The 27,402-nt window shown below is 38.9% G+C and overlaps 1 protein-coding gene across 2 annotated transcripts in view; it reads left to right on the top strand.

The window, feature by feature from the left end:
• The first annotated feature begins 218 nt into the window (after positions 1-218).
• Positions 219-27,402, top strand: part of LOC136664864 (arf-GAP with dual PH domain-containing protein 1-like) — a 328,730-nt gene continuing 301,546 nt past the window's right edge. For both annotated transcript variants that reach the window (XM_066642324.1, XM_066642322.1), the window contains exon 1: positions 219-532. In XM_066642324.1, the coding sequence (XP_066498421.1) occupies positions 442-532 (91 nt within the window). In that variant the 5' untranslated portion in view covers positions 219-441. The remainder of the gene's footprint in view (positions 533-27,402) is intronic.

Genomic DNA, 27,402 nt, shown 5'->3' with positions numbered 1-27,402 from the left:
AAAGCCACTTGAAAATCTACAAGCTATTGATTAATTTTTTTTTTCATCCAAATCCGAACAGCAGCTCAGCATTTTGCAAATAATAATAATAAAAAAAACAATGCGAGTCGATGCAAATCGAATTCACCAAAAAAGATTTGACTCACAGAGTCGATTCGCGAACAATTGAACATCTGTAAAAGAGAGAGATTCGTTCTAAGCCTCAGGGCTGTAACGCCGACACCGGCAGTGCCCTTTGAGATCGTTCACAGTTCTGTTTTTGTTTTGAATTCTCTGTAGCCGTTGGTGAGGGATTCTTTAGATCACATAGCGTGCAACGAGCCACCTGTCTCGAGCACGCGTGTGGGAAAAGGAGGAAGATAAGTAAAAAGAGCTCGGTGAATAACAAGAGACATTAGATAAGCTCCGCGTTTCTGAGCACGGCCTTGTTCGGACTCAACCATGGCCGTGGAGCTGGAGAAAAACCGCCGGCGGCTGCACGAGCTACTACAGCTCGCGGGGAACGGAGAATGCGCGGACTGCGGTGCCGCAGGTGAGAGTACAAACCGAGTGTTTACATAAGAAGGGTGGGGGTATTGATCATAAACACGTACTTAATTTGGCAGTAGATTAGTGCAATTTAGGAGGAGCTGAGCTACAGATGTTTCGAATATGGAACTGGTAAAATAGCGCTTTGGTCTTTCGCGTAAACGTTAATAATTTTAGGGCGAGGTCGAAATGATTGCCTTTTAGTCCTTACATTTATCTCTTAAGCTTTACATGCAGATTTGACTTTAACCATAATCTTCTAAACCATATTACAGGATTATTATCTCATTTTATACAAGGTCTGTTTGGGCGCAGACGCATAAGTGGAATATATTTTTGTCCCAAAAATGGGGTTGTCGCACATGCGGAACCCTTAAGGTGCTTCAGGAGCCTTTTTAGGGTCCTAGCACGTAGTGTGGGGACCCTATAGCGATTGTCGGGTTTTTTCTTATTATTAGGGGTCCAAGCACTGCAAGTGCTGGAGCCCTATTGTTTTTGTTCTGTTTTTTCCGCTTTTTATTTTTTATTTTTATTTTTTTCTTCTTTTTCTCCGATGAAACGCGATGGGCAGCCCAAACCGTAGGTCCTACAGACTTGTCGTTTGGTCAACTGGTAGTAAACCCTCCCTCTACTCAGGCGCAAAAAATCAGCCCGATCAGCCTGATGGTGGCGCTATAGCGACGCGGAACGCATCGCTCCCTATATCTCCTACCCCGTGTGGCGTAGAAACGAAATTCTTTTTTTCCCAGATTCCTCAGGTCAGACCCTACAAAAAAGCCTCAAGAACCCATAAGCTCCGCCTACTTAGATTTTGAGCTAATTTGCATAATATGCAAAATCGCACAAATTTTTGAGCGTGAACTAGTCTCTGGAAATGTACCCAATATGGACATATGTGGTATCAGCAGAATCCTAAGAACCTGAACTTTAATAATTATCCAAGACCAAGGCTTCCAGACTCCGCCCAAATACAGGGGTTGAGCTCGCGTACCAAAAATCAGACAAATACAGCTATAACTCGCAAACGCTTTCTCCAAATGCTACGATACTTCACATGCTTGATCCCTATAAGGGCCGGAAGACATGAGTACTTGGTTGTGCAACTGCAAGCCTAGGGGGCGCTATAACAACAAAAAATTTGTTACGCTTCACAGGATTGTCCCATTGACATGGCGCTTGGTATGCATGTAGTGTGTGATGAGCTGACTCAGATTATATGACGATGATGTCATATTCGAAAAAACGTGTCCACCATCGGCCAATCAAATTTCAGCAGCTGTTTCATGACCTTAACAAGGTCCTATCATCATGACACTTGCATGGTATGTCCATGGCCCCACTTCCTGAGCACATAAAAAGTTTCATAACAATAGCCACTAGGGGGCGCAATTCAAATTTTCAACATGCAAATATGGAATATCTCAGCGAAATATAAACATATTGACAAGCAGTTTGCTTTATTTCATACTCTGCAAATTGCCTTACAACTTTGTAATTACAACTATTGTCAAAAAATGCATACTTTATCCACAATAGTCAGGTATGTGAAAATGGAGCTTTTCGCACTCCTCCCTGGAAATTTGTCTTATCAATAAACAACTGGTATTTTTGAAGTCTGTATAGCCTGTAGGTAAATAATTATCAAAAAAATCTAGAACTTTTGACACGCTGTTGTGGCAGTTATTTAACAAATATGCATGGGCGGGCCTCGATGCACTCTTTGAGCTATAACTACAACAAACTTCACCCAAATCAAACACAACTTGGTACACATATGTACGTCCTTACTCTGAAGTAGTATGCCAAATGTGACCACATTGCACAGAAAGGGGGCGCTACAATTAGACAGCAACTGGTTGCACAGGTTATTAATTGATTACACCGCCACCTAGAGATGCAGTACCAGCAAGATGAGATAGATATATTCTGAACATCATGGAAAAGGACCTTGTGCATTTTCATAACATATGCCTAAAGCATTTTTGAGTTACAGCTGTTTTTTATGTGATGTTTCAACGGCAAGCTGCACATCTCTATTTAAACAGAGGCTGCAATCACACAGTAATGAAAGTTCCACATTTTTTTGATAATTACTAAAGTTCAGGTTCTTACGATTCTCATGATACCACATATGTCTATATTGGGTTTTGATCCAAGGACTAGTTCTTGATCAAATATATGTCCGTTATATCTCATTTATACCCACCCCTGCAGACTAGCTATGCAGATTCCCCCCTCAGCCCCTCCCTCTCCTTCTCACACACAGACTGTCACCTCTCCCCCTCCCCTCCCCCCTGCCAGTCAGAGAGGGCCAGAGGACAGAGACAATTGAAAACATATCTAAACAAATCAACAATAACATCATGATTGGTTCCTTATTTTTGTTTCAGTGTCCAAGTTTTCAGCTCCACTGTCCGAAGGAGCACTTTACAGAAAGGGGTGCACCTCTTGCTCTGCATACTTTCATTGCTCCCTTTCACATGTTCTTCAATGGTCAGGACACACACAGCAGATATGCTGCAAATGTATGACCTACTGTCTCTGCCTTTTTTATCTATAATGTGGACCAACAGAGTATGTGTGTGTAACTGTGTAGGCAGTGAGTGGAAACAGGTTCTGTTCTGTCTGATCCACTCATGAGAGCACAATAAACACTGACATAGCATCACAATGTCAGTGTCACTACAATGCTGAGAATGTATGAGCAACTGTGTCTGAATTTATGTCTATAAGTTTGACCAATAACATATATGTATCTCAGTGTGGACAGTGAGTTGACACAGGTGTTAAAATGTCTAGCAGCACTGCTGTGTCTTATCCACTCATAAGAGCACTACACACACTGACCTATCACCACAATGTCAGTGTCACTGCAGTGCTGAGAATTATCCACCACCCATATTAAATATACTTTGTGGATGTCCTGAACATTGGGTCAGAATCCAGGGTGAAATTCCAGAGTCAGTTCTGTGCTCTGTGCTGTCTCTGTAACCCAAGCCCCATGTTCACCTGCCTGCAGAACAGAAATTTACCCACTCATCTACTACCCCTTCTTCTTACAATCCAGAGCACCAAGGATCACATTTTAAAGCACTACAAAATCTATATTAAAGTGTGGCTCCTGTATCAGGAACTGTCATATGCTACGCTCCTGCTCTGCAAAGACTGCTCGCTTTCACCCTGCTCTTCAATGGTCTGGACACCCATACCTCCATACAGCAGGTATGACTCAGGTGTTGGCATTTTAAATCCCTCAGCATCACTGCTGGACAGAGAATAGTCCACAACCAAACACTGCCAGCAGAGAGTGTCTTCTGTCCACTGATAACAGACTCGAGTACAAGCCACTCCACATCATATCTGCTGTTTGGGGCTCCTGAACATTAGGGTGAGAAACCAGAGTGCAACTCCAGAGTGACTTCTGTGCTCTATACTGTGTCTGTCATCCGCTACTAATCCATCTCACGCTACACTTCCAAAGAGATGCCAGAACAGCATGGAACACCTTACAAACACTACACAAACTTCCCCAAAAGCCCCTACTATCTCAGGACAGCTCATATGAATAAAACACCTTACAAACACTACACAAACTTCCCCAAAAGCCCCTACGATCTCAGGACAGCTCATATGAATAAAACATCTTGCAAACACTACACAAACTTCCCCAAAAGCCCCTACTATCTCAGGACAGCTCATATGAATAAAACATCTTACAAACACTAAACAAACTTCCCCAAAAGCCCCTACTATCTCAGGACAGCTCATATGAATAAAACACCTTACAAACACTACACAAACTTCCCCAAAAGCCCCTACTATCTCAGGACAGCTCATATGAATAAAACATCTTACAAACACTAAACAAACTTCCCCAAAAGCCCCTACTATCTCAGGACAGCTCATATGAATAAAACACCTTACAAATACTACACAAACTTCCCCAAAAGCCCCTACTATCTCAGGACAGCTCATATGCTAGCACATTGTTCTTCTACCAGCGAATACCAGCTCGGACCCCGGGAATTGTCGCTTGCGGCTATATTTATTAGGCTTCTGAGCACGAAGTGCAAAGAAGCCTATTGTTTTTGTTCTGATTTTTATTATTAGGGGTTCGAGCACGAAGTGCTTGAAACCCTATTATAATTGTTAGGATTTTTATTATTATTATTCTTCCGGTTCTTTTTCTGCACTAAAAGTGATCGCACAGCCCAAACCGTAAGGCCTACAGACTTGAGGCTTGGCCAGTAGGTAGTAAACCCTCCCGCTACTCAGGCGCAAAAAATCAGACTGATTGGCCTCATGGGGGCGCTACAGCGAAGGACAACACCTTTTCTTACGGGGCTTCTACCACGTGAGGCGTAGAGATGAAATTTTTTTTCCCCCTGATTCCTTGAGTCCTGCCGAATCAAAAAGGTCGATACAACCACTAAGCTCCGCCCACTTAGATTTTTTGCTATTTTGCATAATTTGCAAAACCTACTTTTGCGTACTAGTCTGTGGATTTTTGTCCAATTTTCTTGAGCTTGGTGTCAAAACGTTCGCAGGAGTCTGAAGCTTAATAATCATCAAAAAAACATTGACATTTCAATTCAATGTAGCTGCCATATGCAAATGAACCTTATCGGCTTATCGCCCTTTTTACATGAACAGCTGTTACTTCTGCATACTTTACTCAAATGGGTTGCAATTTCAGATTCTGCTTAGGGACATGATTTTGAGGTAGCATGTCGTCGGTGGTGCGAAAATTCACATAGGGGGCGCTCTAAATACTAGAAATTCATATCTCAACATCCGCAAGTCCGATCGGTCCGCCGCTTGGCATACAGCTGCTTTAGGCAAGGCTCTAAGTGGAAAATAAAGGACAAGTCGATACTCGCCAAATTGTAACGTCATCGGCCAATCAGAACTCAGCAGCTCCCTGACAAGCTTAACAAAGGTCAATCATTATGATACTTGACTGGCATGTCCATGGACGCACTTCCTAAGAGCAGAAGACGTTTCGTAACGATAGCCACTAGGGGGCGCTATAACAAGAAAATATGTAATATCTCAGCGAAAATTAAGCATATTGACATGCAGTTTGCTGGACTCTGTACTCTGTATATTGCCTAACAACTTTGTAATAGCAAGTATTGTCGAGAAATGTATTGTTTTTTCTCAATGGCCAGTTGTTTGAAAATTGAGGTTTTCGAACTAGTCCGTGGAATCTGAAGCTATTCCCAAACAATTGGTTTTGTTGCAATCTGTAGAGTCTGTAGGTCAACAATCTTTAAAAAAAAGTATGACTTTTTAACATTGTGTTGTTACAACATGTCAATAAACTGAAGTGTGAGCTGCTTTATAGGTTCTTTCATCTATAACTCCAAGAAAAGAAGCCCAATCCAGACCAAACTTTATAGGATTATGTAAGACCATACCTTGAAGGAGCATGTCTATTATGGCCTAAATCCACCCAAAGGGGGCGCTACAATTGGACAATAACTTATTAAAAAGTATTTTTTGTGTTATAGCGCCATCTAGGATTGCAGTGGCACCACAATTTAATTATGACATCTGCTCCTCAGGCTTATCAAGCTTGTGAAATTTTGAAATTTTTGGTGAAAGCGTTTTTGAGTTATAGGTGTATATATGTGTACATATATAGCATACATTTGACTTGTGGAATACATGCTGGATCTCTCTTTTTGGGAGGGGCCTGTAAGCTACATAGTAATAGAAGTGCAAGTTTTTTTTGATAATTATTAAAGTTCAGATCCTTAGGATTCAGCTGATACCACATATGCCCATGTAAGGTAATTATCCACATAGGAGTACACGCTCAAATATTTCTGTTTGTGAAATATTTCTGATCCAAACAGACTGCCATCTGCTGGTGAGAAATAACAGCTTTCTCATATAAGACTATACATTGTGATGTTGAACTACAGTGGATCTGAGGCAAAATGCAATGTTGAGCAAAGACCATAAGGTCCAGAAACACTTCACTTGCCAGCAAGGTACAGCAGGTATGACATGACTCAGCCAAGGAAAATGACACTCTTTGGCCAGATGGTGGCGATATAGAAAAGGGATACGCGTTTAGGTCTATATCTCCTACACCGTAAGGCCTAGAGACGAAATCTTTTTTTTCCCTGATTCCTTGGCTTAATTCAAACTAATCTGCCATTTGGACCATTTACCTCCGCCCACTTAGATTTTGAGCAAATATGCATAATTAGCTAAACTTACTTTTTTCCACAAGTCTGTGAATTTTTGTCCAATTCTCTTGAGCTTTGTGCCAAAACGTTCACAAGAGTCTGACCATGTATAATTATAGAATGAATGTTGACATTTCGATTCAAGAAGGCTGCCATGTGCAAATGAACCTCTTCGGCTTATCGTATGTTTTACTTGAACGTCTGTAACTCCTCCATATTTTATTCAAATGGGTTCAAATTTCAGATTCTACTTAAGGACATGATTTTAAGGATACCATATCAGCGATGTAGGCCTATTTTTTCCAAACAGGCCTATTCTGCGAGAACCCCGTTAATTGTCGCTTGCGGCTATATTTATTATTCTTTTTCTTTTTCTGCCATAAAACGAATCGCACAGCCCAAACCGTAAGGCCTAGAGACTTGAGACTTGGTCAATAGGTAGTAGTCGGTCTCGCTACTCAGGCGCAAAATATCAGCCCAATTGGCCTCAAGGGGGCGCTACAGCGAAGGAAAACGCTTTCATTAAAAGATTTTCCACCCCGTGTGGCGTAGAGACGAAATCTTTTTTTTCCCTGATTCCTTGGGTCCTGCCGAATCAAAAAGGTACATACAACCACTAAGCTCCGCCTACTTAGATTTTTTGCTATTTTGCATAATTTGCAAAACCTATTTTGTATACTCCTCCGTGGATTTTTGTCCAATTTTCTTGAGCTTGGTGTCAAAATGTTCGCAGGAGCCTGTAGTTTAATAATTATCAAAAAAACGTTGAAATTTCGATTCAAGATGGCCGCCATATGCAAATGAACCTCTTCGGCTTATTTTATGTTTTACTTAAAAATCTATAACAAACTCATGGTTTACTCAAATGTGTTTACATTTCATATTCTACTTTCAGACATGATTCTGAGGTAGCTTGTCAAAGGAGAAGCCAATATTCATATAGGGGGCCCTGTAAATGCTTCAAGTTTATATCTCAGCATCCGTAAGGCGGATCGGACCGCCGCTTGGCATGCTGCTTCTATGGGCAAGGCTTTAGAGGGAAAATTAAGGACAACTCGATTCGAGCAAAATTGTGATTGTCATCGACCAATCAGCTGTCATCAGCTGTTTGACAACCTTAACAAGGTCCAATCATCATGGGATTTGACTGGTATGTCCCTGGTAGGCCTCCCTAAGAGCAGAAAAATTGTCATAACGATAGCCACTAGGGGGCGCTATGTCAAGAAAATATTATATATCTCTGTGAAAATTAAGCATATTGACACACAGTTTGCTTCTTTTTATACTCTGCAGAGGGCCTAACAACTTTGTAATTGCAAGTGTTGTCAAAAAATGCTTTGCTTTTTCTCAGCTTCCAAATGTTCAAAATTGAACCTTTTCGAACTAGTCCGTGGAATTTTGCGATATTCCCAAACAGTTGACCTTGTTGGAATCTGCAGAGTCTGTAGGTAAATAATTATCAAAAAAAGTTCAACATTTGGACAAACTTTTGTTGTAATAAAACAATTAATTGAAGCGTGTGGAGCTTTAAACATTCTTTTAGCTATAACTCAAACAAATTAAGTCTAATCAAGACCAACCATGACAGACGTATGTATGGTCCTACCCTGAAGAAGTATGTACAATATGATCAAAATTTACCAAAAGGGGGCGCTACAATTGGACAAAAACTGATTTAATTGGCTTTTTTATGTTATAGCGCCATCTAGGAATGCAGTGGCACGCAACTTAATTATGACATCTGCTCCTCAGTCTGATCAAGCATGTGAAGTTTTAAAATTTTTGGGGAAAGTGTTTTTGAGTTATAGGTGTATATTAGTGTACACATATTGCAAATATTTGACTTGTGGAATACATGCTAGATCTCTCTTATTGTGAGGGGCCTGTAAGCTACATAGTAATAAAAGTGCAACAATTTTTTCATTCATTCATTATCTGTAACCGCTTATCCAGTTCAGGGTCGCGGTGGGTCCAGAGCCTACCTGGAATCATTGGGCGCAAGGCAACAATTTTTTGATCAGTATTAAAGTTCGGATCCTTAGGATTCAGCTAATACCACATATGTCCATGTTAGGTAAATATCCACATAGGAGTACACGCTCAAATGCTTCTATATGTGCATTCATCCATCCATCCATCCATTATCTGTAACCGCTTATCCAACTTAGGGTCGCGGGGGGTCCAGAGCCTACCTGGAATCATCGGGCGCAAGGCGGGAATACACCCTGGAGGGGACGCCAGACATTCACAGGGCAAATATGTGCATTCATGGCAGAGCTAAATATATGTGAAAGTAGTTATTTCTCACCAGCAGATGGCAGTCTAAAACTATACATTGTGCTGTTGAACTACAGTGGCTCTGAGACATTATGCAAAATGCAATGTGGAGCAAAGACCATAAGGCCCAGAAACACCTCCCTTGGCAGCAACATCCAGCAGGTGTGAAATGACTCAGCCAAGGAAAATGACACTCTTTGGCCAGATGGTGGCGCTATAGCAAAGGGAAAAGCATTGCGGTCTATATCTCCTACACCGTAAGGCCTATAGATGAAATCTTTTTTTTCCCTTATTCCTTGACTTTAGACAAACTAATTTGCTATTGGATCATTTAGCTCAGCCCACTTAGATTTTGAGCTAATTTGCATAATTTGCAAAATATACTTTTGTCAATAAGTCTTTGAATTTTTGACCAATTCCCTTGAGCTTGGTGCCAAAACGTTCACGAGTCTGACCCTAGGTAATTATAGAACGAATGTTGACATTCTGATTCAAGATGGCCGCCATATGCAAATGAACCTCTTCAGCTTATCACAGGTTTTACTTGAACATCTCTAACTCCTTCATACTTTGCTCAAATGGGTTCAAATTTAAGATTCTACTTATAGAAATGCTTTTAAAGGTAGCATGTCAGCGATGTAGGCCTATTGCTTCCAAACAGGCCTGTTAAGCGAGAATCCCGTTAATTGCCGCTTGTTATTATTAGGGGTTCGAGCACGAAGTGCTTGAAACCCTATTGTGTTTGTTCTGATTTTAATTTGTTATTATTAGGGGTTCGAGCACGAAGTGCTTGAAACCCTATTGTGTTTGTTCTGATTTTAATTTGTTATTATTATTATTATTCTTTTTCTTTTTCTGCCATAAAACGAATCGCACAGCCCAAACCGTAAGGCCTAGACACTTGAGACTTGGTCAATAGGTAGTAGTTTGTCTCGCTACTCAGGCGCAAAATATCAGCCCAATTGGCCTCAAGGGGGCGCTACAGCGAAGGAAAACGCTTTCATTAAAAGATTTTCCACCCCGTGTGGCGTAGAGACGAAATCTTTTTTTTCCCTGATTCCTTGGGTCCTGCCGAATCAAAAAGGTACATACAACCACTAAGCTCCGCCTACTTAGATTTTTTGCTATTTTGCATAATTTGCAAAACCTACTTTTGTGTACTCCTCCGTGGATTTTTGTCCAATTTTCTTGAGCTTGGTGTCAAAATGTTCGCAGGAGCCTGTAGTTTAATAATTATCAAAAAAACGTTGAAATTTCGATTCAAGATGGCCGCCATATGCAAATGAACCTCTTCGGCTTATTTTATGTTTTACTTAAAAATCTATAACAAACTCATGGTTTACTCAAATGTGTTTACATTTCATATTCTACTTTCAGACATGATTCTGAGGTAGCTTGTCAAAGGAGAAGCCAATATTCATATAGGGGGCGCTGTAAATGCTTCAAGTTTATATCTCAGCATCCGTAAGGCGGATCGGACCGCCGCTTGGCATGCTGCTTCTATGGGCAAGGCTGTAGAGGGAAAATTAAGGACAACTCGATTCGAGCAAAATTGTGATTGTCATCGACCAATCAGCTGTCATCAGCTGTTTGACAACCTTAACAAGGTCCAATCATCATGGGATTTGACTGGTATGTCCCTGGGAGGCCTCCCTAAGAGCAGAAAAATTGTCATAACGATAGTCACTAGGGGGCGCTATATCAAGAAAATATTATATATCTCTGTGAAAATTAAGCATATTGACACGCAGTTTGCTTCTTTTTATACTCTGCAGAGGGCCTAACAACTTTGTAATTGCAAGTGTTGTCAAAAAATGCTTTGCTTTTTCTCAGTTTCCAAATGTTCAAAATTGAAGCTTTTCGAACTAGTCCGTGGAATTTTGCGATATTCACAAACAGTTGACCTTGTTGGAATCTGCAGAGTCTGTAGGTAAATAATTATCAAAAAAAGTTCAACATTTGGACAAACTTTTGTTGTAATAAAACAATTAATTGAAGTGTGGGGAGCTTTAAACATTCTTTTAGCTATAACTCAAACAAATTAAGTCCAATCAAGACCAAACGTGACAGAAGTATGTATGGTCTTGAATGGTATGTATGGTATGTACGTCCTGAAGACGTATGTACAATATGATCAAAATTTACCAAAAGGGGGTGCTACAATTGGACAAAAACTGATTAAATGGGCTTTTTTATGTTATAGCGCCATCTAGGAACGCAGTGGCACCCCAACTTAATTATGACATCTGGTCCTCAGTCTGATCAAGTATGTGACGTTTTAAAATTTTTGGGGAAAGCATTTTTGAGTTATAGGTGTATATTAGTGTACACATATAGCTTATATTTGACTTGAGGAATACATGCTAGATCTGTGTTATTGGGAGTGGCCTGTAAGCTACATAGTAATAAAAGTGCAACAATTTTTTGTTAAAATTCAGATCCTTAGGATTCAGCTGATACCGTACATGCCCATGTTAGGTAAATATCCACATAGGAGTACATGCTTAAATCTTTCTGTATGTGCTTTCATGGCTGATCTAAAAATATGGGAAAGTAGTCATTTCTCACCAGCAGATGGCAGTCTAAGACTAGACGTTGTGCTGTTGAACTACAGTGGCTCTGAGACATTATGCAAAATGCAATGTGGAGCAAAGACCATAAGGCCCAGAAACACCTCCCTTGGCAGCAAGGTCCAGCAGGTGTAAAATGACTCAGCCAAGGAAAATGACATTCTTTGGCCAGATGGTGGCGCTATAGCAAAGGGAAAAGCATTGAGGTCTATATCTCCTACACCGTAAGGCCTAGAGATGAAATCTTTTTGTCCCTTATTCCTTGGCTTAAGACAAACTAATTTGCTGTTGGATCATAAAGCTCAGCCCACTTAGATTTTGAGCTAATTTGCATAATTTGCAAAACATACTTTTGTCAATAAGTCTATGAATTTTTCACCAAGTCCCTTGAGCTTGGTGCCAAAACGTTCACATGAGTCTGACCCTAGGTAATTATAGAATTAATTGACATTTTGATTCATGATGGCAAATGAACCTCTTCAGCTTATCACAGGTTTTACTTGAACATCTCTAACTCCATACTTTGCTCAAATGGGTTCAAATTTAAGATTCTACTTATAGAAATGCTTTTAAAGGTAGCATGGCAGCGATGTAGGCCTATTGCTTCCAAACAGGCCTGTTAAGCGAGAACCCCGTTAATTGCCGCTTGCGGCTATATTTAGGCTTCCGAGCACAAAGTGCAAAGGAAGCCTATTGTTTTTGTTCTGATTTTTATTATTATTATTATTATTATTATTATTATTATTATTCCGAACAAAAATTCTGCCTTAAAACGGATCGCACAGCCCAAACCGTAAGGCCTACAGACTTGGTACTTGGTCAAAAGATAGTAAACCCTCCCGCTACTCAGGCGCAAAATATCAGCCTGATTGGCCTCAAGGGGGCGCTACAGCGACAGAAAACGCTTTCATTAAAGGATTTTCCACGCCGTGTGGAGTAGAGACGAATTTTTTTTTCTCCATGATCCTTGGGTCCCGATGAATCAAAAAGGTACATAGAACCACTAAGCTCCGCCCACTTAGATTTTTTGCTAATTAGCATAATTCGCAAAATCTATTTTCGCGAACTAGTCCCTGGATTTTTGTCTGATCCCCATGACCTTGGTGTCAAAACGTTCACATGAGGGAGCTGGTCAATAATTATTACAAACATCCTGACATTTCGAAACAAGATGGCCGACATATGCAAATGAATGTGTACCGTGAATTGCAAATTTTACTCAAATATCTGTAACTCCTTTATGCTTAACTCAAATCTGATGACTTTTCACACGTTGCTTCTAGACATGATTCTGAGGTAGCATGCATTTGCTGTTGCATGAAATATTATAGGGGGCGCTGTTATAGCTAACATTGTCTTTTGGCTAATATCTCAGCATCTACAAGGCCAATTAAGTTGACATTTGGCATGCTGGTTCTGTGAGCAAGCCTACATATGGGAAATTAAGGACGACTCAATACGGGCACGTTTAACGATGTCAACAGCCAATCAAAGTTCTGTTTTTCTTCATCATTTTTTTGACAGGCTTAACAATGCCCAATCATCATGGCATTTGCATGGTATGTTCATGGACACACTTTGTATTTGCAGAAAAATTTTCGTGTTGATAGCCACAAGGGGGCGCAATTTATTTTTTAAACATGAAATATGGAATATCTCAGTGAAAATTTGACTTATCGACATGTTAATAATTTCATAATACACTCTACCTAGTGTCTAACAATATTGCAATTGCAACTATTTAGAAAAAAAGTATAGATTTTCTTCAATTGTCAGGTATGTGATTATGGAATTTATCGTACTAGTCCGTGAGTTTTGGTCCTATCAACACACAATTGGTCTCATTGCAAAGTGTCTTGCCTGTAGGTACATAATTATTAAAAAAATTTTTAGATTTGGACACGCTGTTGCTACAATACGTCAACAAACACAAGTGGGCGGAGCCCGATGCACTCTTTTAGCTATAACTCATTCAAACTTCACCCAAATCAAACCAAAATGGGTACACATGTGCAAGATCTTCCTCTGAAGAAGTGTTTCAAATATGATCAAAATGCACATACAGAGGGCGCTAGAATTGGAAAAAATACTTAAAAAAAGGTTTTTATTTGTTATAGCGCCACCTATGGATGCAGTACCAACAAAATGTATTGATCTGTTCTGAAGCACATATGAAAGAAGCTTGTGTTTTTTCATAACATTTGGCAAAAGCATTTTTGACTTACAGCTGTTTATGTGTCATATTTAGAATGCAAGTTACCCACCAGTGCTAAGCAGAGCCTGGATGTCACGCAGTAATGAAATTTAAACTTTTTTTGATAATTATTAAACTTCAGGTTCTTGTGATTCTGCTGATACCACAGATGTCCATATTAAGTCATTAAGCACAGACTAGTTCGCGGTCAAACATATGTGAGTTATTCTCAGCAATGTATTCAAAGGCATTATTGAAGAGTCCCCCTTCCCCCCTTCTCTTTCTGACATGCTCTCTGCCTCTTATCTCTCTCTCTCTCTCTCTCTCTCTCTCTCTCTCTCTCAGATTCAAATAGCTTTACTAAGAGACAACAGTAGTAAATAATAAAAATAATAATTAAATTATATATTTTTCCAACATTTACAAATTTATATAACATATGAATATATATACACACAAGCTGTATATGTGTACCTGTATAGCATATACATACATACTTATTGGGCATATGTTGTAAGTAGTGATGCATGGGTTATACTGATGTCGGTGCTACCCACTGTCTCTCAGGCAGTGACAGACTGATACACACTGTGCAGTTAAGAGGGCTGAGAGCCCATCATCCAGGGATTATCTTGTCTTATCTTATTATTAACAAAATGTAATGATTTGTTTTGGAGCACCTATGAAAGAAGCTTGTGACGTTTCATAACATTTGACAAAAGCATTTTTGAGTTACAGCTGTTCATGTATGATATTTTTAAGGCAAGTCACAGAACTCTTTTAGTAGCATCTGGATGCCATGCAGTAATGGAATTCCACATTTTTGTTAATAATCCTTAAGGTTCAGGTTCTTGTGATTCTGCTGATACCAAATATGTGCATATCAGGTCATAATTCAGATTGTAGTTCATGTTCAAATGTATGTGGGTAAAGCTCCAACAGCACTGCTTGGTTTGATCCACAAGGTCCAGTACAACACACCACCACCAGATGGCAGTGTTGCACTGTGAATAATCCACCACCCATCTCATAATGCTTAGCAATGGTGCTTGAGCCTCACAGACAGATCAAAATCAGAAATTTTGGATGTCTTAAGTCAGCAGAGAGTATGCAACGTTGTGTATGATCTCAAAGTGGCAAACGTAAGCAAATGTATTGCCTACAAAGCGAGGAAGCCGTAAATCGCCGCTTGCGGCTATATTTATTATTATTATTATTATTATTATTATTATTCTTCCTAATAAAATTCTGCCTTAAAACGGATCGCACAGCCCAAACCATAAGGCCTACAGACTTCATACTTGGTCAAAAATTAGTAAACCCCCCCGCTACTCAGGCGCAAAATATCAGCTTGATTGGCCTCAAGGGGGCGCTACAGCGAAAGAAAACGCTTTCATTAAAGGATTTTCCACGCCGTGTGGCGTAGAGACGAAATTCTTTTTTCTACATGATCCTTGGGTCCCGATGAATCAAAAAGGTCGATACAACCACTAAGCTCCGCCTACTTAGATTTTTTGCTAATTAGCATAATTTGCAAAATCAATTTTCGTGAACTAGTCCCTGGATTTTTTTCTGATCCCCATGACCTTGGTGTCAAAACGTTCACAGGAGTGAGCTGGTCAATAATTATCAAAAACAACCTGAAATTTCGAAACAAGATGGCCGACATATGCAAATGAATGTGTACCGTGAATTGCAAATTTTACTCAAACATCTGTAACTCCTTTATGCTTAACTCAAATCTGATGACCTTTCACACGTTGCTTCTAGACATGATTCTGAGGTAGCACGCATTTGCTGTTGCATGAAATATTATAGGGGGCGCTGTTATAGCTACCAATGTCTTTTGGCTAATATCTCAGGATCTACAAGGCCAATTAAGTTGACATTTGGCATGCTGGTTCTGTCAGCAAGCCTACATATGGGATATTAAGGACGACCCAATACGGGCACGTTTAACAATGTCAACAGCCAATCGAAGTTCAATTTTATTTAATCATTTTTTTGACAGGCTTAACAATGCCCAATCATCATGGTATTTGCATGGTATGTTCATGGACACACTTTGTATTTGCAAAAAATTTTTCGTGTTGATAGCCACAAGGGGGCGCAATTTATTTTTTAAACATGAAATATGGAATATCTCAGTGAAAATTTAACCTATCGACATGTTAATAGTTTCATAATACACTCTACGTAGTGTCTAACAATATTGCAATTGCAACTATTTAAAATAATGTATAGATTTTCTTCAATTGTCAGGTATGTGATTATGGAATTTATCGTACTAGTCCGTGAGTTTTGATCCTATCAACACACAATTGGTCTCATTGCAAAGTGTATTGCCTGTAGGTACATAATTATCAAAAAAACATTTAGATTTGGACACACTGTTGCTGCAATACCTCAACAAACATGAGTGGGCGGAGCCCGATGCACTTTTTTAGCTATAACTCATTCAAAGTTCACCCAAATCAAACCAAAATGGGTACACGTGTGTATGGTATTAGTCTGAAGAAGTGTATCAATTATGATCAAAATGCGCATACAGGGGGCGCTAGAATTGGAAAAAATACATAAAAATAAGTTTTTAATTTGTTATAGCGCCACCTAAGGATGCAGTACCAACAGAATGTAATGAGTTGTTCTGGAGCACATATGAAAGAAGCTTGTAAAGTTTCATAACATTTGGCAAAAGCATTTTTGAGTTACAGGTATTTATGTGTGATATTTTTATGGAAACTTACAGACCTATTTTAAGCAGCATCTGGATGCCATGCAGTAATGGAATTCCACTTTAATTTTAATAATTATTAAGGTTCAGGTTCTTGTGATTCTGCTGATACCAAATATGTGCATATCGGGTCATAATTCAGATTGTAGTTCATGTTCAAATGTATGTGTGTAAAGCTCCAACAGCACTGCTTGCTTTGATCTCTAAGGTCCAGTACAAAACACCACCACCAGATGGCAGTCTTGCACTGTGAATAATCCACCACTCATCTCATATAATGCTTATAAATGCAGCTTGTAACTCCTTCATGCTTAACTTAAATCTGATGACCTTTCACAGGTTGCTTCTAGACATGATTCGGAGGTAGCATGCATTTGCTGTTGCTTGAAATATTATAGGGGGCGCTGTTATAGCTAGCAATGTCTTTTGGCTAATATCTCAGGATCTACAAGGCCAATTAAGTTGACATTTGGCATGCTGGTTCAGTGAGCAAGCCTACATATGGGAAATTAAGGACGACTCAATACGGGCACGTTTAACGATGTCAACAGCCAATCAAATTTCAATTTTTTTCACCATTTTTTTGACAGGCTTAACAATGCCCAATCATCATGGCATTTGCATGGTAGGTTCATGGACACACTTTGTATTTGCAAAATTTTTTTCGTGTTGATAGCCACAAGGGGGCGCACTTTATTTTTTAAACATGAAATATGAAATATCTCAGTGAAAATTTACCCTATCAACATGCTAATAGTTTCATAATACACTGTATGTAGTGTCTAACAATATTGCAGTTGCAACTATTTAAAAAAAATGTATAGATTTTCTTCAATTGTCAGGTATGTGATTATGGAATTTATCGTACTAGTCTGTGAGTTTTAGTCCTATCAACACACATTTGATCTCATTGCAAAGTGTATTGCCTGCAGGTACATAATTATCAAAAAAACCTTTAGATTTGGACAAGCTGTTGCTGCAATATGTCAACAAACATGAGTGGGCGGAGCCCGATGCACTCTTTTAGCTATAACTCATTCAAACTTCACCAAAATCAAAGCTAAATGGGTACACATGTGCAAGGTATTACTCTGAAGAAGTGTATCAATTATGATCAAAATGCACATACAGGGGGCGCTAGAATTGGAAAATATACTTAAAAATAAGTTTTTAATTTGTTATAGCGCCACCTAAGGATGCAGTACCAACAGAATGTAATGAGTTGTTCTGGAGCACATATGAAAGAAGCTTGTAATGTTTCATAACATTTGGCAAAAGCATTTTTTAATTACAGGTATTTATGTGTGATATTTTATGGAAACTTACAGACCTATTTTAAGCAGCATCTGGATGCCATGCAGTAATGGAATTCCATTTTTTTTTAAATAATTATTAAGGTTCAGGATCTTGTGATTCTGCTGATATCAAATATGTGCATTTTGGGTCATAATTCACATTGTAGTTCATGTTCAAATGTATGTGGGTAAAGCTCCAACAGCACTGCTTGCTTTGATCTCTAAGGTCCAGTACAAAACACCACCACCAGATGGCAGTGTTGCACTGTGAATAATCCACCACACATCTTTCTGACATATGCTATGTCAGCTGTGACTATGCAATGTTGTGTATGATCTCGAAGTGGCAAAAGTAAGCAAGTTTATTGCCTACAAAGCGAAGAAGCCGTAAATCGCCGCTTGCGGCTATATTTATTCTTTTTCTTTTTCTGCCATAAAAGGAATCGCACAGCCCAAACCGTAAGGCCTAGAGACTTGAGACTTGGTCAATAGGTAGTAGTCGGTCTCGCTACTCAGGCACAAAATATCAGCCCAATTGGCCTCAAGGTGGTGCTACAGCGAAGGAAAACGCTTTCATTAAAAGATTTTCCACCCCGTGTGGCGTAGAGACGAAATCTTTTTTTTCCCTGATTCCTTGGGTCCTGCCGAATCAAAAAGGTACATACAACCACTAAGCTCCGCCTACTTAGATTTTTTGCTATTTTGCATAATTTGCAAAACCTACTTTTGTGTACTCCTCCGTGGATTTTTGTACAATTTTCTTGAGCTTGGTGTCAAAATGTTCGCAGGAGTCTGTAGCTTAATAATTATCAATAAAAATCTGAAATTTCGATTCAAGATGGCCGCCATATGCAAATGAACCTTTTCGGCTTATTTTATGTTTTACTTAAAAATCTATAACAAATTCATGCTTTACTCAAATACGTTTACATTTCATATTCCACTTCCAGACATGATTCTGAGGTAGCTTGTCAAAGGAGAAGCCAATATTCATATAGGGGGCGCTGTAAATGCTTCAAGTTTATATCTCAGCATCCGTAAGGCGGATCGGACTGCCGCTTGGCATGCTGCTTCTATGGGCAAGGATCTAGAGGGAACATTAAGGAAAACTCGATTCGAGCAAAATTGTGATTGTCATCGACCAATCAGCTGTCAGCAGCTGTTTGACAACCTTAACAAGGTCCAATCATCATGGGATTTGACTGGTATGTCCCTGATAGGCCTCCCTAAGAGCAGAAAAATTGTCATAACGATAGCCACTAGGGGGCGCTATATCAAGAAAATATTATATATCTCTGTGAAAATTAAGCATATTGACACGCAGTTTGCTTCATTTTATACTCTGCAGAGGGCCTAACAACTTTGTCATTGCAAATGTTGTCAAAAAATGCTTCGTTTTTTCTCAATTTCAAATTGTTCAAAATTGAAGCTTTTCGAACTAGTCCGTGGAATTTTGCGATATTCCCAAACAGTTGACCTTGTTGGAATCTGCAGAGTCTGAAGGTAAATAATTATCAAAAAAAGTTCAACATTTGGACAAACTTTTGTTGTAATAAAACAAGTAATTGAAGCGTGTGGAGCTTTAAACATTCTTTTAGCTATAACTCAAACAAATTAAGTCTAATCAAGACCAACCATGACAGACGTATGTATGGTCCTACCCTGAAGACGTATGTACAATATGATCAAAATTTACCAAAAGGGGGCGCTACAATTGGACAAAAACTGATTAAATTGGCTTTTTTATGTTATAGCGCCATCTAGGAATGCAGTTTCACACCAACTTAATTATGACATCTGCTCCTCAGTCTGATCAAGCATGTGAAGTTTTAAAATTTTTGGGGAAAGCGTTTTTGAGTTATAAGTGTATATTAGTGTACACATATAGCATATATTTGACTTGTAGAATACATGCTAGATCTCTCTTATTGTGGGGGGCCTGTACGCTACATAGTAATAAAAGTGCAACCATTTTTTCATTCATTCATTCATTCATTATCTGTAACAGCTTATACAGTTCAGGGTCGCGGTGGGTCCAGAGCCTACCTGGAATCATTGGGCGCAAAGCAACAATTTTTTGATCAGTATTAAAGTTCGGATCCTTAGGATTCAGCTAATACCACATATGTCCATGTTAGGTAAATATCCACATTGGAGTACGCGCTCAAATGTTTCTATATGTGCATTCATGGCAGGGCTAAACATATGTGAAAGTAGTTATTTCTCACCAGCAGATGGCAGTCTAAAACTATACATTGTGCTGTTGAACTACAGTGGCTCTGAGACATTATGCAAAATGCAATGTGAAGCAAAGACCATAAGGCTCAGAAACACCTCCCTTGGCAGCAACATCCAGCAGGTGTGAAATGACTCAGCCAAGGAAAATGACACTCTTGGGCCAGATGGTGGCGCTATAGCAAAAGGAAAAGCATTGAGGTCTATATCTCCTACACCATAAGGCCTATAGATGAAATCTTTTGTTTTGCCTTATTCCTTGGCTTTAGACAAACTAATTAGCTATTGGATCATTTAGCTCAGCCCACTTAGATTTTGAGCTAATTTGCATAGTTTGCAAAATATACTTTTGTCAATAAGTCTTTGAATTTTTGACCAATTCCCTTGAGCTTGGTGCCAAAACTTTCACATGACTCTGACCCTAGGTAATTATAGAACGAATGTTGACATTTTGATTCAAGATGGCCGCCATATGCAAATGAACCTCTTCGGCTTATCCCAGGTTTTACTTGAACATCTCTAACTCCTTCATACTTTACTCAAATGGGTTCAAATTTCAGATTCTACTTACAGAAATGCTTTTAAAGGTAGCATGTCAGCGATGTAGGCCTATTGCTTCCAAACAGGCCTGTTAAGCGAGAACCCCGTTAATTGCCGCTTGCGGCTATATTTAGGCTTCCGAGCACAAAGTGCAAAGGAAGCCTATTGTTTTTGTTCTGATTTTTATTATTAGGCTTCTGAGCACGAAGTGCAAAGAAGCCTATTGTTTTTGTTCTGATTTTTATTATTAGGGGTTCGAGCACGAAGTGCTCGAAACCCTATTGTGTTTGTTCTGATTTTAATTTGTTATTATTATTATTCTTTTTCTTTTTCTGCCATAAAACGAATCGCACAGCCCAAACCGTAAGGCCTAGAGACTTGAGACTTGGTCAATAGGTAGTAGTCGGTCTCGCTACTCAGGCGCAAAATATCAGCCCAATTGGCCTCAAGGGGGCGCTACAGCGAAGGAAAACGCTTTCATTAAAAGATTTTCCACCCCGTGTGGCGTAGAGACGAAATCTTTTTTTTCCCTGATTCCTTGGGTCCTGCCGAATCAAAAAGGTACATACAACCACTAAGCTCCGCCTACTTAGATTTTTTGCTATTTTGCATAATTTGCAAAACCTACTTTTGTGTACTCCTCCGTGGATTTTTGTCCAATTTTCTTGAGCTTGGTGTCAAAATGTTCGCAGGAGCCTGTAGTTTAATAATTATCAAAAAAACGTTGAAATTTCGATTCAAGATGGCCGCCATATGCAAATGAACCTCTTCGGCTTATTTTATGTTTTACTTAAAAATCTATAACAAACTCATGGTTTACTCAAATGTGTTTACATTTCATATTCTACTTTCAGACATGATTCTGAGGTAGCTTGTCAAAGGAGAAGCCAATATTCATATATGGGGTGCTGTAAATGCTTCAAGTTTATATCTCAGCATCCGTAAGGCGGATCGGACCGCCGCTTGGCATGCTGCTTCTATGGGCAAGGCTGTAGAGGGAAAATTAAGGACAACTCGATTCGAGCAAAATTGTGATTGTCATCAACCAATCAGCTGTCATCAGCTGTTTGACAACCTTAACAAGGTCCAATCATCATGGGATTTGACTGGTATGTCCCTGGGAGGCCTCCCTAAGAGCAGAAAAATTGTCATAACGATAGCCACTAGGGGGCGCTATATCAAGAAAATATTATATATCTCTGTGAAAATTAAGCATATTGACACGCAGTTTGCTTCATTTTATACTCTGCAGAGGGCCTAACAACTTTGTAATTGCAAGTGTTGTCAAAAAATGCTTTGCTTTTTCTCAGTTTCCAAATGTTCAAAATTGAAGCTTTTCGAACTAGTCCGTGGAATTTTGCGATATTCCCAAACAGTTGACCTTGTTGGAATCTGCAGAGTCTGTAGGTAAATAATTATCAAAAAAAGTTCAACATTTGGACAAACTTTTGTTGTAATAAAACAATTAATTGAAGTGTGGGGAGCTTTAAACATTCTTTTAGCTATAACTCAAACAAATTAAGTCCAATCAAGACCAAACGTGACAGAAGTATGTATGGTCTTGTCCTGAAGACGTATGTACAATATGATCAAAATTTACCAAAAGGGGGTGCTACAATTGGACAAAAACTGATTAAATTGGCTTTTTTATGTTATAGCGCCATCTAGGAACGCAGTGGCACCCCAACTTAATTATGACATCTGGTCCTCAGTCTGATCAAGTATGTGACGTTTTAAAATTTTTGGGGAAAGCATTTTTGAGTTATAGGTGTATATTAGTGTACACATATAGCTTATATTTGACTTGAGGAATACATGCTAGATCTGTGTTATTGGGAGTGGCCTGTAAGCTACATAGTAATAAAAGTGCAACAATTTTTTGTTAAAGTTCAGATCCTTAGGATTCAGCTGATACCGTACATGCCCATGTTAGGTAAATATCCACATAGGAGTACATGCTTAAATCTTTCTGTATGTGCTTTCATGGCTGATCTAAAAATATGGGAAAGTAGTCATTTCTCACCAGCAGATGGCAGTCTAAGACTATACATTGTGCTGTTGAACTACAGTGGCTCTGAGACATTATGCAAAATGCAATGTGGAGCAAAGACCATAAGGCCCAGAAACACCTCCCTTGGCAGCAAGGTCCAGCAGGTGTAAAATGACTCAGCCAAGGAAAATGACATTCTTTGGCCAGATGGTGGCGCTATAGCAAAGGGAAAAGCATTGAGGTCTATATCTCCTACACCGTAAGGCCTAGAGATGAAATCTTTTTGTCCCTTATTCCTTGGCTTAAGACAAACTAATTTGCTGTTGGATCATAAAGCTCAGCCCACTTAGATTTTGAGCTAATTTGCATAATTTGCAAAACATACTTTTGTCAATAAGTCTATGAATTTTTCACCAAGTCCCTTGAGCTTGGTGCCAAAACGTTCACATGAGTCTGACCCTAGGTAATTATAGAATTAATTGACATTTTGATTCATGATGGCAAATGAACCTCTTCAGCTTATCACAGGTTTTACTTGAACATCTCTAACTCCATACTTTGCTCAAATGGGTTCAAATTTAAGATTCTACTTATAGAAATGCTTTTAAAGGTAGCATGGCAGCGATGTAGGCCTATTGCTTCCAAACAGGCCTGTTAAGCGAGAACCCCGTTAATTGCCGCTTGCGGCTATATTTATGCGGCTTTGCACTTTGTGCTCGGAAGCCTATTGTTTTTGTTCTGATTTTTATTATTATTATTATTATTATTATTATTATTATTATTATTATTATTATTCCGAACAAAAATTCTGCCTTAAAACGGATCGCACAGCCCAAACCGTAAGGCCTACAGACTTGGTACTCGGTCAAAAGATAGTAAACCCTCCCGCTACTCAGGCGCAAAATATCAGCCTGATTGGCCTCAAGGGGGCGCTACAGCGACAGAAAACGCTTTCATTAAAGGATTTTCCACGCCGTGTGGAGTAGAGACGAATTTTTTTTTCTCCATGATCCTTGGGTCCCGATGAATCAAAAAGGTACATAGAACCACTAAGCTCCGCCCACTTAGATTTTTTGCTAATTAGCATAATTCGCAAAATCTATTTTCGCGAACTAGTCCCTGGATTTTTGTCTGATCCCCATGACCTTGGTGTCAAAACGTTCACATGAGGGAGCTGGTCAATAATTATTACAAACATCCTGACATTTCGAAACAAGATGGCCGACATATGCAAATGAATGTGTACCGTGAATTGCAAATTTTACTCAAATATCTGTAACTCCTTTATGCTTAACTCAAATCTGATGACCTTTCACACGTTGCTTCTAGACATGATTCTGAGGTAGCATGCATTTGCTGTTGCATGAAATATTATAGGGGGCGCTGTTATAGCTAACATTGTCTTTTGGCTAATATCTCAGCATCTACAAGGCCAATTAAGTTGACATTTGGCATGCTGGTTCTGTGAGCAAGCCTACATATGGGAAATTAAGGACGACTCAATACGGGCACGTTTAACGATGTCAACAGCCAATCAAAGTTCTGTTTTTCTTCATCATTTTTTTGACAGGCTTAACAATGCCCAATCATCATGGCATTTGCATGGTATGTTCATGGACACACTTTGTATTTGCAGAAAAATTTTCGTGTTGATAGCCACAAGGGGGCGCAATTTATTTTTTAAACATGAAATATGGAATATCTCAGTGAAAATTTGACTTATCGACATGTTAATAATTTCATAATACACTCTACCTAGTGTCTAACAATATTGCAATTGCAACTATTTAGAAAAAAAGTATAGATTTTCTTCAATTGTCAGGTATGTGATTATGGAATTTATCGTACTAGTCCGTGAGTTTTGGTCCTATCAACACACAATTGGTCTCATTGCAAAGTGTCTTGCCTGTAGGTACATAATTATTAAAAAAATTTTTAGATTTGGACACGCTGTTGCTACAATACGTCAACAAACACAAGTGGGCGGAGCCCGATGCACTCTTTTAGCTATAACTCATTCAAACTTCACCCAAATCAAACCAAAATGGGTACACATGTGCAAGATCTTCCTCTGAAGAAGTGTTTCAAATATGATCAAAATGCACATACAGAGGGCGCTAGAATTGGAAAAAATACTTAAAAAAAGGTTTTTATTTGTTATAGCGCCACCTATGGATGCAGTACCAACAAAATGTATTGATCTGTTCTGAAGCACATATGAAAGAAGCTTGTGTTTTTTCATAACATTTGGCAAAAGCATTTTTGACTTACAGCTGTTTATGTGTCATATTTAGAATGCAAGTTACCCACCAGTGCTAAGCAGAGCCTGGATGTCACGCAGTAATGAAATTTAAACTTTTTTTGATAATTATTAAACTTCAGGTTCTTGTGATTCTGCTGATACCACAGATGTCCATATTAAGTCATTAAGCACAGACTAGTTCGCGGTCAAACATATGTGAGTTATTCTCAGCAATGTATTCAAAGGCATTATTGAAGAGTCCCCCTTCCCCCCTTCTCTTTCTGACATGCTCTCTGCCTCTTATCTCTCTCTCTCTCTCTCTCTCTCTCTCTCTCTCTCAGATTCAAATAGCTTTACTAAGAGACAACAGTAGTAAATAATAAAAATAATAATTAAATTATATATTTTTCCAACATTTACAAATTTATATAACATATGAATATATATACACACAAGCTGTATATGTGTACCTGTATAGCATATACATACATACTTATTGGGCATATGTTGTAAGTAGTGATGCATGGGTTATACTGATGTCGGTGCTACCCACTGTCTCTCAGGCAGTGACAGACTGATACACACTGTGCAGTTAAGAGGGCTGAGAGCCCATCATCCAGGGATTATCTTGTCTTATCTTATTATTAACAAAATGTAATGATTTGTTTTGGAGCACCTATGAAAGAAGCTTGTGACGTTTCATAACATTTGACAAAAGCATTTTTGAGTTACAGCTGTTCATGTATGATATTTTTAAGGCAAGTCACAGAACTCTTTTAGTAGCATCTGGATGCCATGCAGTAATGGAATTCCACATTTTTGTTAATAATCCTTAAGGTTCAGGTTCTTGTGATTCTGCTGATACCAAATATGTGCATATCAGGTCATAATTCAGATTGTAGTTCATGTTCAAATGTATGTGGGTAAAGCTCCAACAGCACTGCTTGGTTTGATCCACAAGGTCCAGTACAACACACCACCACCAGATGGCAGTGTTGCACTGTGAATAATCCACCACCCATCTCATAATGCTTAGCAATGGTGCTTGAGCCTCACAGACAGATCAAAATCAGAAATTTTGGATGTCTTAAGTCAGCAGAGAGTATGCAACGTTGTGTATGATCTCAAAGTGGCAAACGTAAGCAAATGTATTGCCTACAAAGCGAGGAAGCCGTAAATCGCCGCTTGCGGCTATATTTATTATTATTATTATTATTATTATTATTATTCTTCCTAATAAAATTCTGCCTTAAAACGGATCGCACAGCCCAAACCATAAGGCCTACAGACTTCATACTTGGTCAAAAATTAGTAAACCCCCCCGCTACTCAGGCGCAAAATATCAGCTTGATTGGCCTCAAGGGGGCGCTACAGCGAAAGAAAACGCTTTCATTAAAGGATTTTCCACGCCGTGTGGCGTAGAGACGAAATTCTTTTTTCTACATGATCCTTGGGTCCCGATGAATCAAAAAGGTCGATACAACCACTAAGCTCCGCCTACTTAGATTTTTTGCTAATTAGCATAATTTGCAAAATCAATTTTCGTGAACTAGTCCCTGGATTTTTTTCTGATCCCCATGACCTTGGTGTCAAAACGTTCACAGGAGTGAGCTGGTCAATAATTATCAAAAACAACCTGAAATTTCGAAACAAGATGGCCGACATATGCAAATGAATGTGTACCGTGAATTGCAAATTTTACTCAAACATCTGTAACTCCTTTATGCTTAACTCAAATCTGATGACCTTTCACACGTTGCTTCTAGACATGATTCTGAGGTAGCACGCATTTGCTGTTGCATGAAATATTATAGGGGGCGCTGTTATAGCTACCAATGTCTTTTGGCTAATATCTCAGGATCTACAAGGCCAATTAAGTTGACATTTGGCATGCTGGTTCTGTCAGCAAGCCTACATATGGGATATTAAGGACGACCCAATACGGGCACGTTTAACAATGTCAACAGCCAATCGAAGTTCAATTTTATTTAATCATTTTTTTGACAGGCTTAACAATGCCCAATCATCATGGTATTTGCATGGTATGTTCATGGACACACTTTGTATTTGCAAAAAATTTTTCGTGTTGATAGCCACAAGGGGGCGCAATTTATTTTTTAAACATGAAATATGGAATATCTCAGTGAAAATTTAACCTATCGACATGTTAATAGTTTCATAATACACTCTACGTAGTGTCTAACAATATTGCAATTGCAACTATTTAAAATAATGTATAGATTTTCTTCAATTGTCAGGTATGTGATTATGGAATTTATCGTACTAGTCCGTGAGTTTTGATCCTATCAACACACAATTGGTCTCATTGCAAAGTGTATTGCCTGTAGGTACATAATTATCAAAAAAACATTTAGATTTGGACACACTGTTGCTGCAATACCTCAACAAACATGAGTGGGCGGAGCCCGATGCACTTTTTTAGCTATAACTCATTCAAAGTTCACCCAAATCAAACCAAAATGGGTACACGTGTGTATGGTATTAGTCTGAAGAAGTGTATCAATTATGATCAAAATGCGCATACAGGGGGCGCTAGAATTGGAAAAAATACATAAAAATAAGTTTTTAATTTGTTA

The sequence above is a fragment of the Hoplias malabaricus genome, chromosome 13, assembly GCF_029633855.1.
Source record: "Hoplias malabaricus isolate fHopMal1 chromosome 13, fHopMal1.hap1, whole genome shotgun sequence".
NCBI classification, from domain to species: Eukaryota; Metazoa; Chordata; class Actinopteri; order Characiformes; family Erythrinidae; genus Hoplias; species Hoplias malabaricus.
This window is presented reverse-complemented; position numbering and strand designations above follow the sequence as displayed.